This window comes from Epinephelus moara, chromosome 8, assembly GCF_006386435.1.
Source record: "Epinephelus moara isolate mb chromosome 8, YSFRI_EMoa_1.0, whole genome shotgun sequence".
Lineage (NCBI taxonomy): Eukaryota > Metazoa > Chordata > Actinopteri > Perciformes > Serranidae > Epinephelus > Epinephelus moara.
This window is the reverse complement of record NC_065513.1, coordinates 159,661-176,863: the sequence shown is the minus strand read 5'-3', so window position 1 is coordinate 176,863 and position 17,203 is coordinate 159,661. Positions and strand designations below refer to the sequence as shown.

General features: G+C 40.9%; 1 protein-coding gene across 4 annotated transcripts in view; it reads left to right on the top strand.

Annotated features, from left to right (window-relative positions):
• tncb (tenascin Cb) overlaps positions 1-17,203 on the top strand; it is a 366,665-nt gene that overhangs the window by 294,777 nt on the left and 54,685 nt on the right. For 2 of the 4 annotated variants that reach the window (XM_050050298.1, XM_050050299.1), the window contains one exon: positions 16,379-16,654. The exons of the other annotated variants lie outside the window; for them this stretch is intronic. In XM_050050298.1, the coding sequence (XP_049906255.1) occupies positions 16,379-16,654 (276 nt within the window). The remainder of the gene's footprint in view (positions 1-16,378; positions 16,655-17,203) is intronic. 4 annotated transcript variants of the gene reach the window in all.

The following is a 17,203-nucleotide window of genomic DNA, read 5'->3' as shown; positions in this document are numbered from 1 at the left end:
AACTATGGCTGGGTAACTGACTATGAAAACTATTATATATATATATATATATATATATATATGTATATACATAGTATATATATATATACATATACAAGTGGGATGAATGCCGTCTCTCCTAATAAGACCAGGTTTTCCCCAGAAAAGTGGGATGAATGCCGTCTCTCCTAATAAGACCAGGTTTTCCCCAGAAAGTGTGCCAATTATTAACGAAACCCACATTGTTTGCTTGCTGGACACCACCTGGACAGCCAGCGATTAAATGATGACATGTGGCTAAACATGTCATCAGTGGTCAGATTTGGGAGGGGTCCAGAGAAAACTACGGAGTCCGACATCGTTTTTGCGTATTCACACATTGAGGTGATATTAATTTTAGTGACCTCCGATTGGCGTAACCGGGTGTCATTGCCGCTGACGTGAATAACAGTCTTACTGAATCTACGTTTAGCTTTAGGCAGCAGTTTTAAATTTGACTCAATGTCACCCGCTCTGGCCCCAGACTATGACTATGGCCACTGGTGTTGCTAACTTAACGTTCCTCAGAATAGAGCTGCCAATAACCAGAGTTTTGTCCTCAGCGGGTGTGTCGCTGAGTGGGGAAAAGCGGTTGGAAATGTGAACAGGCTGGTGGTGAACCGTGGGCTTCGGCTTGGAGCTGCACCTCTCACGAACAGTTACCCAGCATCCCGGCTGAACAGGTGTTACTGGAGGACTGCTAGGCTATGCCATGTGGCTCCGTACCGGCTACAGGGGACTGGCTAACTACCGCAGCTACTGAATGATTTTCCATGGTGCGGAGCCGCGCTTCTAATTCACTAAGCCTCGCCTCCAACGCAGCAAATAAGCTACACTTGTTACAATTACCACTGTCGCTAAAGGAGGCAGAGGCATAGCTAAACATTTGGCACACCGAGCAAGAAAGAGCAGAGGGAGAAGCCATCGCTAACTGTTAAGCTAATGTAGCTACCAAGGCTAGTAACGTGCAAACAACAGCTAAGAGATTAGCAGGGAAGTCGTAAAAAGGAGGAGAGCTATAAGTGCTTAAACAGAACTAGTGTGGGTTAAGACTTGAAGTAGATGTTAAAGCAACTGAAGTGAGAAAGCAGAAAGCAGGCTAGTAGAATTTACTAGAGCAGTACAGAGACGCTGTCACAGAAACACCGGAAATGACACAACTCGCTTACTGCAATACGTCAGTACGTCAGCATCGTCCACCTTATTTTGTGGTGAACATTCATTCGTTGCACTCTTCGTGGACTACCTTGATTGTGAACGGGGGTCTGTGTGTGTTTGCGGACTCATTGAGGCTCCTTGCGAGGATTTTGTCTGACACTTGTTGTCAGACCACCTCATGGATTATTGACCCTCCTTGATGTCATTCTGCCTGGTAAATATGGCATCCCTTATTGTCTTACTCTGTTTTTTGACTGTCCTGGATGGCAAGCTTACTCTTTTACCTGGGAGTGAACTTGAGACTGTCTCATCGCCAGCAGTGCGCGTCCCTTGTAAAGGATCAAGCGTGACTTGGTAACACTACATAATACGGCCCGCATCCTTAGTGTGTACCTCCCGTTCACTTACCACCTACTTTACCCCAACTTCCACAGACATACAGTGTAACTCCCGCTCACTTCCCACACATATTTCCCCGTGTCTTACAGTATAACTAGGCTGCTTCTTAGAGCGTACCTCCCGTTCACTTACGTCCTACTTTGCCCGGACTTCCAGTGTAACTCCTGGTCATTTCCCACCTACTTTCTCCAGTCTTACAGCATAACTGTCTTTACATTTCACATCATGAATTATTAGCCTTTTAATCCATAACGTGATTATTAAGCATATTAATCAATCACAAATAATATGCATTTCCTTTTGAACTACAAAGTTAATGTTTTTAACCATTTGTTTAACATTTTTCAACTAAACTATCAATAAGAAAATCATGTATGCTATTAACACACATATTTCGAAATTGTAGGCTACACCAGTACACACGCTGTGTGACGCTTGACTATTCATCGTTAATAACATCCATAACCAACTGTAATGGTGCAAATGTATACAGTACACTACTAACACAAATACAAACGGCAACGACCTCGAGGCAAAACAACTGTAGCACTTTACAGTTACAGGTAGGTCGCAACGCCAAGTTAGTGTGGTATAGAGGGAAGCTACACCTTAAATTCCGCAAATTACATGGTAAGTGGCCGCGGGTTATGCTGTAAGACTGGAGAAAGTAGGTGGAAAATGACCAGGAGTTACACTGGAAGTCCGGGCAAAGTACGTAAAGGACGTAAGTGAACAGGAGGTACGCTCTAAGAAGCAGCCTAGTTATACTTTAAGACACGGGGAAATACGTGCAGGAAGTGAGCAGGAGTTACACTGTACGTCTGTGGAAGTTGGGGTAAAGTAGGTGGTAAGTGAACGGGAGGTACACACTAAGGATGCGGGCCGTATTATGTAGTGTTACCAACTATTTCGCTCTGTTCTATCCGAGCCTACCGGGGTGGGCAACTATGTTTGTTTTGCTCGGTGTCCATCAATTATGGTTCTACAGGACTATTTTTTGAGTTCTGATCACTCTCTGTTAGGCCTAGTTAAATACTGTAAGGCAAAGGATGTTTCATGTGCTATTATAAAGAGAAGATGTCTTATCTTTATGCTGTATAATTAATATCAGGAAATGTGCAGCCAAATCCGGGTCCAAATAATTGCAGTCAGTTTGATACTCCTGCTGACTTTAAGTCAAGATCTGGCTTGGACATTATACACCTAAATGTGCGTAGTCTTTTATCTAAAATGGATTTTATTCGTATTTGGGCTGTTTCGACTGATGCTGATGCTGGTATCAGAAATGTGGCTTAACAAAGCTATCCCTGACACGGACATCTCCATAAATGGATACAATGTATATTGTATGGACCGACCTAAGAGAGGCGGTGGTGTTGCCATTTATGTGAAGACTAAGTTCTATGTAAATATTTTGGTTTCAAAATCGATATGTAAGTAATTTGAAATCCTAGCCTTAAAGGCCTCCTCATAACGGTTGTTGGTTGTTATAGACCCCCCTCAGCAGTTAATGAGTCTTTGCCATCATTGGCACATATTTTGTCCCAGCTTCAGCACAAGAAAATAGTTTTACTTGGCGACTTAAATTGGGACTGGTTAACTTCTAAGTCTGATGATCTTAAAAATCTCTGTGTCTCACTGAACTTTACTCAGATTATGGATAGTCCCACCCGTCCTAATAATACATTTCCTGAAAAATCATCTTTATTTGATGTGATCTTGACAAATGTTCCTCACAAATACTCTACAGCCGGAGTATTTGCTAATGATGTGAGTGACCACTGTGTTTTAGCCACAGTTAGAGACACAAAGGTTCTGAAAGGTAAACCACGCATTGTTATAAAGAGGGACATAAAACATTTTGTTGAACAGGATTTTTTGCATGATTTGTTTCACTTTGATTGGGACAAAATGTATTTGATAGATGATGTTGAAACCACTTGGACATATTTTTCGACAGGTTTTAAGGAAACAATAGATAGACATGCTCCTCTTCGTAAATACAGGGTTAAGGGCAGGGATAACCCCTGGTTCACTGCCGAGTTATCTAATTTCCTACACAAGAGAAACAAAGCTTGGGCAAAGGCTAGAATGGCAGGGTCTGAGGCTAACTGGTGCTGTTTTAGGCAGCTAAGAAATGACTGTACATCACAAATCAAAAGCTCAAAAGCTGAGTACTATCTTTCAGGTACTACTGAGAATTTGAATAATCCAAGAAAATTTTGGAAAGTCATTAAATCTCTATCTGCCTCTGGAAGCTGTAATGAGTTACCCCCTTGCATTTCCACTGCCTCTGGCACTTTCTCAGATAGGTCTTCTATGTTGAACTCTTTTAATGAGCATTTTGTGTCCTGTGGTTCATTGTTTGATTCTGTGTCCACGTCTACATAAGCAAATACCGCAGGTTTTGATCTGAGCTATGTTGGTACAAATCAAACATTCTGTTTTTCTCCATTGTCTGTTGATGAAGTGTATGAAGCCCTAGGTAACTTGTATTCTAAAAAAACTGCTGGTCCTGACAACTTAGAACCACTCTTGCTAAAAACAGGTGCGGAGTTTACCTCCCCTTACTTACCTTTTTAGTGAACAGTTGAAGGAGTTTATATGTAAAAAATGATATTTTATCTAAACATCAGTCTGGCTTCAGAAAACAACACAGCACTATTACTGTGACAATGAAGGTGGTGAATGATATCATTGGCATTCTGGCTAAGAAGCAGAGTTGTGTAGCTCTATTTATTGACTTGTCCAAAGCTTTTGATACTGTTGACCATCTCATCTTGAAGCAGAGGCTGACTATTATTGGTGTGTCTGACCAGGCAGTGGGATGGGTTGTGAACTACCTCTCTGAATGGGCTCTCCTGCGATTGGTTAAACAGCTGTGCGGAACTTTCTGTTTTCGTTGATTATAGCTCCCCTTTGGTCGAAGCTGTATGGTGCCTTCGGCTTCATTCGTAAAATCTCTACTGCAACCGGCAATTACCGCATGCATTTGTTTTGGAGAGCGAGAGGAAAATCATAAAGGCTCTGGTGGAGCTCTGAATTTCTTATAAACTGAGGACAACTGCCTGCTGTATATTTGTGTTCATGGTCACAGTCACATATAATTTTGTGGCGTTTGTTGTAACGTTACTAGACAAAAACGGTTCACATCAGCTAACGTTACATTTAGCTTGCTTATAACTTCCATGTCGTGAAACAACATCTAACAAGTTGCGGTATATTCTCTAAATAAAAACAAAAATTACATACCTGTCGATTAGGAAAAGGGCCAACTCGGGATCAGTTTTAAAACCTTTCAAATCTCTCAGCTCTCTCCACTTGGTGAATGCCCGACCGAGGTTTACACGCGTTTGGGCTCGAGTCCTATCACTGTCCCTTTTAGCCTTCTTCTGTTCTCCTGTTCTTTTTCTTTTAGATGGTGCTCCTTCTTTATCCGCCATGACATCGAAAGTACAACCAAGTCCTTATAGACACATCTGGTAAAACTGTTATGTGTTCAGCAATGCCCGTTGTGTACCGCTTACTCGAAGAACACTCTCTGTAAACACGGCTCTTCTTCTTCTCTCAATTTATTGGCGGATTGTAAACAACTTCCAAGTGCATACCACCACCTACTGTACAAGAGTGTGCAATGTGTCCGAAATCATTCACTACTCCCTAGTACATGTCATTTAGCCTGTTTCTTAAATCCTACTCGTAAACATGGCTCCTTCTTCTTCTGTGGTTTAATGGCTGCAGGCTGCTGCGGGCGTGCAGACTTACTTCCGCCTCCGGGTGCCGCATTCTGGTTTGCTGTCTTCCGCTGTGTCCGACCCGAGCCAGGCAATGCTAAATAGCCATATAGAGAAAGGCTTTTTTGTCGCTGTTGGGTTTAAATAAATATGCGGATCAAACCAAATATCTCGGTATTTGGTTTGATGACGGTCTTTCTTTGAAACGTCATGTTGAAAATCTTCTTAAAAAGCTGAGACTGGGGGCGTCGGTGGACTTGGAACGGCTTGCAAGATGTATTGATGAGGGCTTTGGTCCCTATGTCTGGTTTTAAAGGCCTCATAAGTACAATGGTGAATGAATCGGTTGGTACTTGTCGATACCTGTAGGTATTTAAATCATTTATATCTTAGTGAGTATCTTTTATGGTTTATGTGTTTTTTGTGTCCTTGCTGTTCATTGTTGTGTTGTAATTTTTATGCTGCTGTCTTGGCCAGGTCTCCCTTGAAAAAGAGATCACTGATCTCAATGGGACTAACGTGGTTAAAAATGGGTTGAAAGAAATAAAATATGTTTCAGCTGCAATCTAAAGAGTACAGAAATACAGTCCTTTGTCACGCGGGGAGAAAGTTAGGCTTCCTTAAAAAATGTTTTGTTTTGTGAGATCAGAATCAGAATCATCTTTATTCACCATGTACATGTGTACATACAAGGAATTTGACTCCAGTAGACTTGCTCTCACTGTACCAGAATTGACAAAAGTACACAAATTTAGGCAAGAAGTGGAATATACCGAATATACAATATATAGAAACATATACAACTATACATCAGATATAAAAAAAAATATATAAAAAATTATTATAAAAAATATATACAATATACAAGGATGCAGTGTTGTTTGACCTGCCACTCTGTGACTGTTTGGGAGCTCATCAGAGCGACAGCCTGGGGAAGAAACTGTCTTTGTGACAGGTAGTTTTGGCGAACAGTGCTCTGTAGTGCCTACTGATGTTTCCTGCCTGTTTCCTGACCCTTGACCTGTACAGGTCCTCGATGGAGGGAAGATCAGTACCAATAATCCTCTCTGCACACCTGATTGTCCTTTTTAGTGTGTTCCTGTCCAGTTTGGTGGCAGATGGCTGCTGCTGGACTCTGACGTTAAGATGGCGTCTTATGAGGGTAAGATGGCGTCGGTGTGTGGCTGGCCGTCTGCTGCTCCTGCTTTAGTTGGTGTTTTTGTTATTTGTATCCTTCGGCACTATAAAGATCGAGTCTCTGCTGGTGTATGATCGCCAGTTCTTCTTGGATCATCGACATAATGTCAGAGATCTAGGTGCCTTTGATCATGGTGGACAGAAAACTTTGCCCCTGCTCCGACTCACCTTTACTGGGTCTTGGCCCTACCCTCCCGGCGGAAGCGTCTCCATCGCCGTGGTAAATGCAGCGACCGGCAGGTGAAGCCGAATCCGCCGAACCACAGGCACCAGCTCCTGCCAGCATTGGCCTGGTCAACGCCAGATCTCTGGCAAACAAAACTTTTATCCTGAGGGATTTCTTCAGCTCCCGGAGCCTGGATTTCCTCTGTGTGACACAGACTTGGATTGGTGCCGGTGAGTGTAGCATTCTTGTCAAACTTTAAACCGGCTGGCTGTTCTTACTTTAACTCCCCGCGGATGTCGGGTTGTGGAGGAGGAACGGCGACTGTTTATAAAAATGGTTTAAAATGTAAGCAGCGCACTGTGTCATCTTCCTTCTCCAGCTTTGAAGTGACTTTATTTGAGGTGGGTCGCTCTGACCTGGTACTGTGCGCTATCATCTACCGACCCCCCAAATACAACAAGGACTTTGTGAATGACTTTTCTGATCTTCTGGCTGAAATTAAACCTAATTATGACCGTGCCATTTTTGTTGGAGATTTTAATATCCATGTGTGTTGTCCTGATAAGCCATTGGTGAAGGACTTTTTAAACCTTATTGACTCTTTTAATTTGGTACAGTGTGTGTGGTCCCATACATTAGACCTCATCCTCTCATATGGTTTGTCTGTGTCTAACTTGGAGATCTGTGACAATGTGACAAGGGCTTTTATCTCAACTCCTGCTTCTGACCCCTCTGTCTCTGCTTCTAGCTTGGCTGTGTTTGATAAGTTTGAACCTGTGACTCGGGAGTTTTTAGAAGACGTGGTTGGCCATATTAAGCCATCAGGTTCTCCAGGTGACGCTGACAGTCGGTTCTGGCTATTATTAACAGCAGTCTGTCTTCTGGTGTTGTCCCCCTGAGTTTTAAACATGCAGTAGTGCAACCCCTGCTAAAGAAACCTGGCCTCGATCACACTGTGCTGGCCAGTTTCAGGCCCATCTCCAAGCTGCCTTTTATCCCGAAAATCCTGGAGAAAGCTGTTCATGCTCAGTTAAAGTTCTTTATGGATGAGCATGATATCCTGAAGGTCTTTCAATCTGGTTTTAAAACACTGCATAGCACAGAGTCTGTATTATTAAGAGTTTTTAATGACATCCTCCTGGCAAATGACTGGCGACTATGTGATTCTTGTTCTGCTGGACCTAACAGCGGCATTTGATACTGTGGACCACAATATCTTAGTGGCGCGGTTACGGCACCTAGTGGGCATCTGTGGTAGTGCTCTGGAGTGGTTTAGGTCTTATCTGGCAGACAGAACTATGTGTGTAAGCATTGGTGGTTCTGAATCCTGCTCTGCTCCTCTGTCATATGGGGTTCCACAGGGTTCAATTTTAGGGCCCCTGCTTTTCTCACTCTATTTACTGCCTCTGGGTTTCATGGTATTTATTACCATTGTTATGCTGACGATAGTCAGATATATGTGCCATTGAAGAAGAAAGATAGGCCTGGATGCCCTGAACTTTTTAAATTTTAATGAAAAGAAAACAGAAATCATGGTGTTTGGTCCCAATGGCTCTAGCTTCAAAATTCACAAGTGGGGTATTTACCTATGTATTTTATGTCGTAGAACAAAATGTGAAAGTCTCTTGAGCTTGTGTTTTCTACAGACCTTATTTAAGACCTGTTCAAAAACCCACTAACTCTGAGACAAAAGAACTGGAAGTGCTAACATGCTAACTCATTTGTGGGTTTTAGAACTCATTCCTGCAGCACTCTATTTGGTTAAAGTTACTTCTTTCTTTGTATTAAAAAAACAAATGTTTGCATTTGTGCCGGTGTGTTATAGTATTGGCTTGTAGGCCTAAGATTTGACAGACCTGTCAACAAATAAAACAGAAGTATTTCCGCATAACTTTCCTGTCAACCCTCTCTAATTGGTCTCATCCTGCCTCTGCGCCATTCACTGAAGATGCAAAATTTTTAGTGGCAATTAACTGCTCATAGTGAAATATTATTTGCGGCTAAAGATGCCTATGTTAGGCACTGGTGTGGTAGGTGGAGCATGTGGTGGGGCATTGCCATGCCCATGCTTAAAATTGGCCTCAGTACAGTATATCAAATGTATGTGATTTTTAGCCTGTATGGAATTTTGACTTAGTGGCACAAAAAAGCCAAAAAAACTGAATTTACTGAGTCAGCTATCTAGCTTAGCAGTGTTCCCCAACAGAGCAATGAAAGGAACTGTTTATTCCTACCTCCAAGACATGGTTAAACCTTACAGCGTTGACCACTATTTTCTTCACCTCTGGCCTATTGACTGTCCCAATACTCCTGTACCTTGAGTCAGAGTCCTGCACTGGGTCGGGTACCCGCAGGTACCCAACGGTATTTGTGGGTGGTTTTTAAAAAAATTTTTTTCCCGGGTTTGGATCTGGGTGGAAATAATAACATGCGGGTTGGATCGCGGCTTTTAGATAAACACATCAGTCATTAGTTCGCTAAACTACAGATAACTATCTTGGTCACTCTCTGAGGATCACCTCCGCTATTTCGCAACGGTCATTGGTTCAGCTGTTTACACGCGTTTCACCATCTAATAACACAATTTGTGATTGGACGACAGAATCAACATGGCTGCCACCGTCTAACAAGCGCCGCTTCCAAAACAGTAAATAATTATTTAGGTATTTGAGAAATAAGTGGATAAAACGTACAACTATCACTTTATAATGTTTCTGAAGTGTTTCCCTGATGGATTACTTCTCTCCTCGATGGATTCTAAAAACACGTGACGGCTCGTAACTGCTGAACGTCGCTCTGGACAGAAAGTAAGTCTATTATTACACATGTAAAGTTCCTTTACATAGATTAAAAGTTTAAAAGCATTAAACGTAACAAACGAGTGCTTTTACACTCGTATGGGAGAAGAACAGAGGGTTGATGATGGAGCTGAAGTCAGGTTTTTATTGTGAGAGCTGCTTCATTCAGGTTGTTGTTTACTTACTGGCACCGTAACTGTGGCAATATGCTGTTTAATATTCAGCCAATATGACCCAAAATGATTACTTTAAATCCGGGTTACGGGTCGGGCTGCGGGTTGTGTTTCAACGGGTCGGACCGGGTTGCGGTACTAATTGGCCTGATGCGCGGGTTTGTACGTCACCGGGTCGGGTCGGGGCGGATCTTGAAAACTGGACCCGTGCAGGACTTTGCCTTGAGTTATTAACCTTCTGCAAGGCTCTTCCAGAACTCGTTGCAAGTTCCTTTGAATATCACATTAAAATATTGTAAAATCTGGACAGACACAAACAAATTGATCTGCATGGCTTAACACTTGCTCACTAAAAGAAAGTGAGCATTGTTTTTATCCTTTGGATGAGCTGACCTCTAAAATCAAAACAGAGAGGTGAGGAAGTTTTGCCTTTGACTATATCAGTAGCTAGGCTCAGACTAGGCATGCAGGATATTTACCCATATTATGTGTATGAGACATGGGCTCTTCTGAATGTAGCCCACTGTTTCCCCAGTACAGGGTTCAAGATGAACACAAGTTGTCATTAACCATAGGTTCAGTTTTTTGTTCTTCAGAACTGCAGCCAAACTGAGGCAATGAATTGAATTCATTGTAAGCTTCTCAATGTAAGTCACTCTGCCCCCCCCCCCCCACACACACAGGGTCCATTTATAGCATGTGGGATTATTTTTCTTTTACCCCAGCTTTTTAAACCAACACAAGAAAAGACAAATGAGGTGATTGTGGTACATTCCTTAGGCTGTGGTCAGGGTGCCTCCAAGCCAAACATTGCTCAAGTAAATCTTCCAGTTATGCAACGAGTGCCCATTTAATGCGTGGCTATGGGCAAAAATCGATATGACGAGGGAAAAGCTGAATAACTATCGTTTGGTAAATGTGTGGATTGCACACCTCCAAAGAAAACAGGATACAGAGTGCTGTGTGTGTGTGTGAGGCTGAGAGTTTGTATGGACAAGTGTACACCCCGCACAATGTTCATTCATGTGATAATTGTTTGCGTGACCCCCCCCCCCCCAGCCCCACCCTCCCACGCTCTAGTTTTGTACTATTTGACCACGATGAACTGTGACTGTGTCAGATAAAAGGCCACATGCTGGGACTCCTGTTAAAACATTGTCTCCAAAATCAGCAGTCCTCTAATCCGTGCCTGGGCTGATCTGCAGCCTTTATTGTCTCCAGACACATAGTGCAAACACTGATGGCACTGTTTTTAGGAGGAGGGGTAAGGCGAACTGAGATGAGGTTTGGAAGGAGTTGTCCCTGACAATCACAAAGAGGGTTACACTTTTTTTATGAGCATTTCACAAAGTTGTTTAAGTAACCTGCTGAAAATCAATACCAAGCCAAAAAGGGCTTCTAAAAATAAAGATACACAATGACAGATGTTGAAACAAACTGAGGATTATCACAATTTGATTGTGGAAGAGTTATGCCTCAGGAACAGTGACAACAGACATGCAGAAATGATAATGATTTCAGCAGTAGGCCCAACAGTAAGTACCCATATTTGTTCAAATGAAGAAAATGAATTAACATGTTAAACTGCTGTTGTATATTACATTAATAAAAATCCGAAGGAGATGGAGATGTCCAGAAAGTCTTTTATATGTTTTATCACCAGCACAAAACACCAGTGTCCACTCAAAACACAGGAAGCCATTTCATTCCATTCATCTATTGACATCACTTTGGGAATCATGTTAAAGTGTCTTACTTTATGAACAACTGAGAACATAAAGCATAAATAGAATAAAAAGCATGATAATTGTCCTGCATGTGATCTGTGCATGTGATTTGTTGGAATGTGTTTAACAGTATATTTCTGGAAGTGCTTTAATATTCTAAAGGTGTTTTTTAATGTTTTAAGCACCACAAATGAAATTCCATTAATTGCTGTTGTACTGGAGCAGAAATATCAGACGTTTCAGACAGAGATTGGACATTGCATTGGAGATTTAAGAATTACCTTTTAAATGATCCTGAATTTATTACATATATAGAGCATGAGATAGATCAATTTCTGCAAATAAATATGAACTCATCTTCACCTAGTATGATTTGGGAATCGTTAAAAGCATTTTTGAGAGGACAGATAATCTCATATGTGGCAAATAAAAACAAAAGACAAAAAAAACCTGAATACATTAGAAGAAGAAATTCATAAGCTTGAAAAACAACATGCAAATACTAAAAACACAGAGATAGCTTGTACCCTCACCCAGAAAAGACTGGAATATAATATGTTGACAACCAAAAGGACAGAAGCTGACATGGCAAGAACTCAATATCATTATTATGAGAACGGAGACAAAACGGGCAAACTACTCAGCTGGCAAATTAAGAAGGAGGAAAATGCTAAAATAATTCACTCAATAAAAAATAAAGAAGGGGAAATGGTACATGACCCAGAAGAAATTAATAAGTGCTTTGAATCATTTTATTAAGATTTGTATCAATCTAAAGGTAAATTAAATGTAACCACAGGGCTCGACAGTGCGAGCGTTTGACTCGCATTTGCGACTAAAAATAGGTGTGTGCGAACTGTAAAAAATATTTAGGGGCACATGTGCGCATAAAAAAATCAGCTGAAGCAGCCTATATTTTTGTCAATAAAAAAAATATGATAATCTAACCGCAACTGTTGGAGGAACTCCAGCAGCCTTCCCTTTTCCCTCTTCCCTGTGTGACACGGTTATGGGCGGTTTTCCAAGCCACTGTCGGCCCAATGAATATCGTGCGCGATGCCAAGGGTAGCGATGCCGTTTTGTCAGGCGTTGCTGCCCTCTCCATAGACAAATAATGGGACAGCCAGCGCAAAGTGGTTTTACAGCTGATCATGTGTAGAGGCCTTTAGGGACCGTTCGCCATGGTACCGCTGCTGGGCAGGGTGGAAATAAAGCCCTTTTCACACAGACCGCGCAAAGCGCAGACCTCCGCCGACGACCTCCGCTGTGACAACACCTCGGCGCCGCGTGTCCAATAGCAGAGAACAGCCTGAAGTAGACCTGAAAGTGGTCACCATGGAGCTGTAGCTCCTGAACAAGCCTGTACTCCCCCAAATCCTGTCCTCTGCGCCCTACCCCGCGGTGGGCGCCGGGAAAGCTCTGTGTGAAAGAGGCTTAAGCTTAAGTCCTGCAGAGTTTCAGAGGACCTGGAGAATGTTTTAGGATAGTAATAACATTATATAAGATAATAACATTAAAGACAAAATTACATTGCAATACTTTTTCAAAACTTGATGATTTTATCTTTCTGTACATTTTGTATACAAATTTATTAAATAATTTTGCTTGTAAATGTCTATTTGCATCACGTTTATTACGGAAATCACATTATTTGATCAATTTACATTGTGCCCCTAAAGTTCTTTGTGCGCTCCTTACTTTTTCAACTTAGGAGCACATGTGCTAGCGTCAAGCCCTGAACCATGTGCGATCAGTTTTTGAATAAAGCATCTCTGCCCAGATTATCTGAAGATTTAAAAGAAAAACTTGAGGGACATTTTACAGCAATTGAAATTTTAAAGTCAATGGACCATTTACAACTAGGGAAAGCCCTGGGCCCAGATGGCTTCACAATAGAGTTTTTAAAGAAATTTTGGGAAAGGCTTCTCAGCCCATATCTAAATATGCTTAATGACTCCCTTTCAAAGAGGACAACTACCCCCAACACTGGAAGGGGCAACAATCAGTGTTTTCCACAAACCATCCAAAGATGAAAACTTATGTGGATCATATAGACCGCTATCATTGCTTAATGTTGATTTCAAATTGTACTCTAAAATGTTGTCACTCAGATTGGAATCAGTCATAAACTCACTGATCCATAAGGACCAGACAGGTTTTATTCAACATAGACAAGGAGCAGATAACATTCGCAAATTATTTCATATAATAGAGAGATCCAAAAGTGTAACGGATCCCATATTTGTAATGGCGATGGATGCAGAAAAAGCATATGACACTATTGAATGGGACTTTTTATTTAGGACTATGCAGCACATGAACTTTGGTGAAACATTTGTAAATTATATAAAATTAATATACAGAAACCCCAAAGCGCAAATTCTTACAAACGGAATTTTATCAAAACCCTTCTCCCTAGGAAGAGGCACCAGGCAAGGGTGTCCCTTATCACCATTATTATTTGCCCTTGCAATAGAGCCTCTGGCAGCAGTAATTAGAACTAACACAAATATTAATGAAATAAAACTTGGTACGGAAGAGGTGAAAACTTCACTATACACGGATGATTTATTGCTGTATATTACAAAACCAGACCAGTCGAATGAACCATAATTCAGCACGACATAAATATAAGTGGGAAAAAGATGTGGGACACGAATACACACTGAAGGAATGGGAAGATCTATTGGAGAAGTCACAAAAAAGTTTGGTTAACACCAAACATAGACTTATGCAGTTTAACATATTTCACCGTGTGTATTATACTCCCCACAGGCTACAGCAGTTTAGCCCTAATACACCATCTAAATGCCCAAGATGTAATGCAGATAATGGTGATATGATACACATGTTTTGGAGGTGCACACACTTGGAAGGATTTTGGAATAAAGTTATAAATATACATCCGAAATTACAGAAAAGAATTATCCTGGACCCCAGAATATCAATTTTGGGTGATGGAGAAATGTGTAAAGAAGTTAATAATGATGAAAAAAAAGTAATATTATTAATAATGACAGCAGCAACAAAATGCATATTAGTTAATTGGAAATCCAAATATGCACCTCCAATAACACAATGGTGGAGAGAACTATTCTCATACTGCACTCCAGAAAAAATCATGTATAATGTTAAAGGTCAGTCAATGAAATTTGATAAGATATGGGGCAAACTTGTTAATAATATAAAAAAGATAGAAGAGCAGATATTGCTTTAGATTAATTTATGGATATTTCTTGTGTGTATGTAGGTTATGAGAGAATATATTTTTGTATTTGAATTAAGATTAGAATGAAATGATGTTGGTAGGACAAAGAGAATGCTGAATATGTACATATGATGGGTGGGGAAGGTATGGGGTAAAGGAATGAGTAAATGTTTTTTTAGCTTGTTCTTTTTTTGTGTGTAAACGATGATGATTATATTGACACATGCAAAAAAGAAAAACCCAATAAAATGCAATTTTAAAAAAAAGAAAGAAATTGGACATTGCTAAACCTGGGCTAATAAAACCAGTACAAATCAGCACGATTAGATTCTCTTAGTTAATGAAAAATATGCTTTTTTTTACTTGATAACGTCAGAGAAGGGGACAGCTTAGAACTTCTTAAAAATCTAAAAATCTTCAAGACTTTTAGCCAGGTATAATGTCTGTCTTAAGGGGAACAACCCTATTTAGCATTTATTAGTAGTATACCAACATAAAATACATGGTTTATAACATAATACAATGTATTCCTTCTTAGCTGCAAGGCCATTTTTAAGTGTATATTAATATACAGTGTTTGTGAGTTATCCTACATTCTCATATGAAGGAATATTTTATTATATCATTATAATGTTTTAAAATGTTGTGTTTATTGTGTTTATAAAGCAGCCTACACTTTCCACGGGATACAGTAGATATGTACTAATATTCACTTACAGCAACATTACTGTTACATTACTTTATTAATAGTGTGTAATAAAACAAATATTCAGTTATTATTATTATAACATTGAGAAGCTAATCATAAATTTCATATATTGCTTATAAAAGCTAAGTAGGGGGACATAAAGTGAAGTGTAGCTAAAAAGTATTATTGCATCTTTGTTGCAACTTCAGGAGAAATGATTGCAGCTATGAACAAAATTGACTCAAATCCCCCCCACACTCACATACCCTGTAAATGCATTTTCCATATCCATATAATCTTTCATAAGCAATGGTCAGCTGATTTCAGAGAGGATAATGGAGCCTTAAAGTTTACCTGTGCCATCTCTCTCCATCTTTTTTCAATCGAGACAAAAGAGACTCCAATTAGAGTCTGCTGCACATGGCTCTGCTGCATGGCTGCCTCTTAAGTTTGAAGTGGACAACGCACTTCTGCCATACTGGTCTGGCTACACTGAACCTTCAAATGTCAATGGCTCATTCACAGCCATTAATGAGCATAAGCTGCATCAGCATGTCTGCCCGCTGCTTTATATCTTTAAGTCCCACTTATATGGTAATATAGAGGAGATGGCTATAGGCAGCACTTGATAATGAGGCTGTTTTTTTTCCCTCTGGCCTTCTGTAGTGGAAATAAGGGAATATTTCCACCCTACAGAAAGTGGAGGCCTTTTCTCTTTTTTCTTTTGACAGCGAAATGATACGATTGAAATACAAATGAGAGATCATCAGTGTCACCCCCTTTGTTGCAGCTGATTTTTCCAAGGAAGACTCATCCACTGTTGAGCATAAGCTCAGTCTTCTTTGTTTAATGTTTCATAATGTACATTATTGCCAATAAGAACAGTTCAAATGGAACCCAAGAATCTGATCCATGTACTGTATGTTTATGTGTTGTAAGGTTAGACTGATATATGGGGCCAACTCTGGATTTTTGAAAATTTAAAATTTGGGTTTTAGTCCAAATAATTCCAGGCGTGCTAATGAAAAACCTGTATCAGCCCAATGGTTACTTCATTCTGTAGGTCTGTCCAAGTCCTGTAACTCCATGTTGATGTGTTTGTCATCACCCAGAGGAGGAGAAGCCTGTGGTGACCAACGTCACTGTCAGCGACATATCGTGGGACAGCTTCCTCCTGTCCTGGTCAGCTGAGGATGGGACGTTCGAGGCCTTTCTGATTGAGGTTACTGATGCAGAGACGGGCGCTGAGTGGCAAAACCACACGGTGCCTGCCGATGCTCGCAGCCTCACCATCTCTGGTCTCTCCTCTGCCACCTGGTACAGGGCCAATCTGTTCGGGGTGTACAGGGGGCTCCTCTTAGACCCTGTTTTTGCAGACACCATCACAGGTATCAACACTGTCAATGCTGAGGCCTCACTCTTTCCTTTGCTTCCTTCTCCTCCTGCTGCACACAGTGGATTTACCACTGTTTATCTGTGTGGACCTTCTGAATAACAGTTGCTTGCAGTTGTCAAAGGTGTTTGTGTATTCAGCTCTGGTGTGGCTGACTTTATTAGTTTAATTGACTCTGATAGGTGATACAGGTTTTTTTGTACACTGCCAGACTTCAATTTACGCTGTCTATTTTCCTGTGCCCTTTAAAAAATGTCTATCTCAGTAAGTTAAATTTGCCACTATTACTAGCTTCAAAAGAAGTTCAGTTGATTTTAAGAACATCTAGTAAAAAATTTAATTCATTCATTTTCCGTAACCGCTTATCCTGGTGGGGGTCGCTGGAGCCTATCCCAGCTAGTCTCGCCACCAGACAATCAGAGATCTCCGCCTTCTGATAGTCTGGGGACACTCCTTTCTAAAGTGTGTTTAACACACCGGCGAAAACGGCCGGCAACAAAGCAACGCCTCTTGCATTTTTGAAAAGGACACGCCTTCTCGGAAA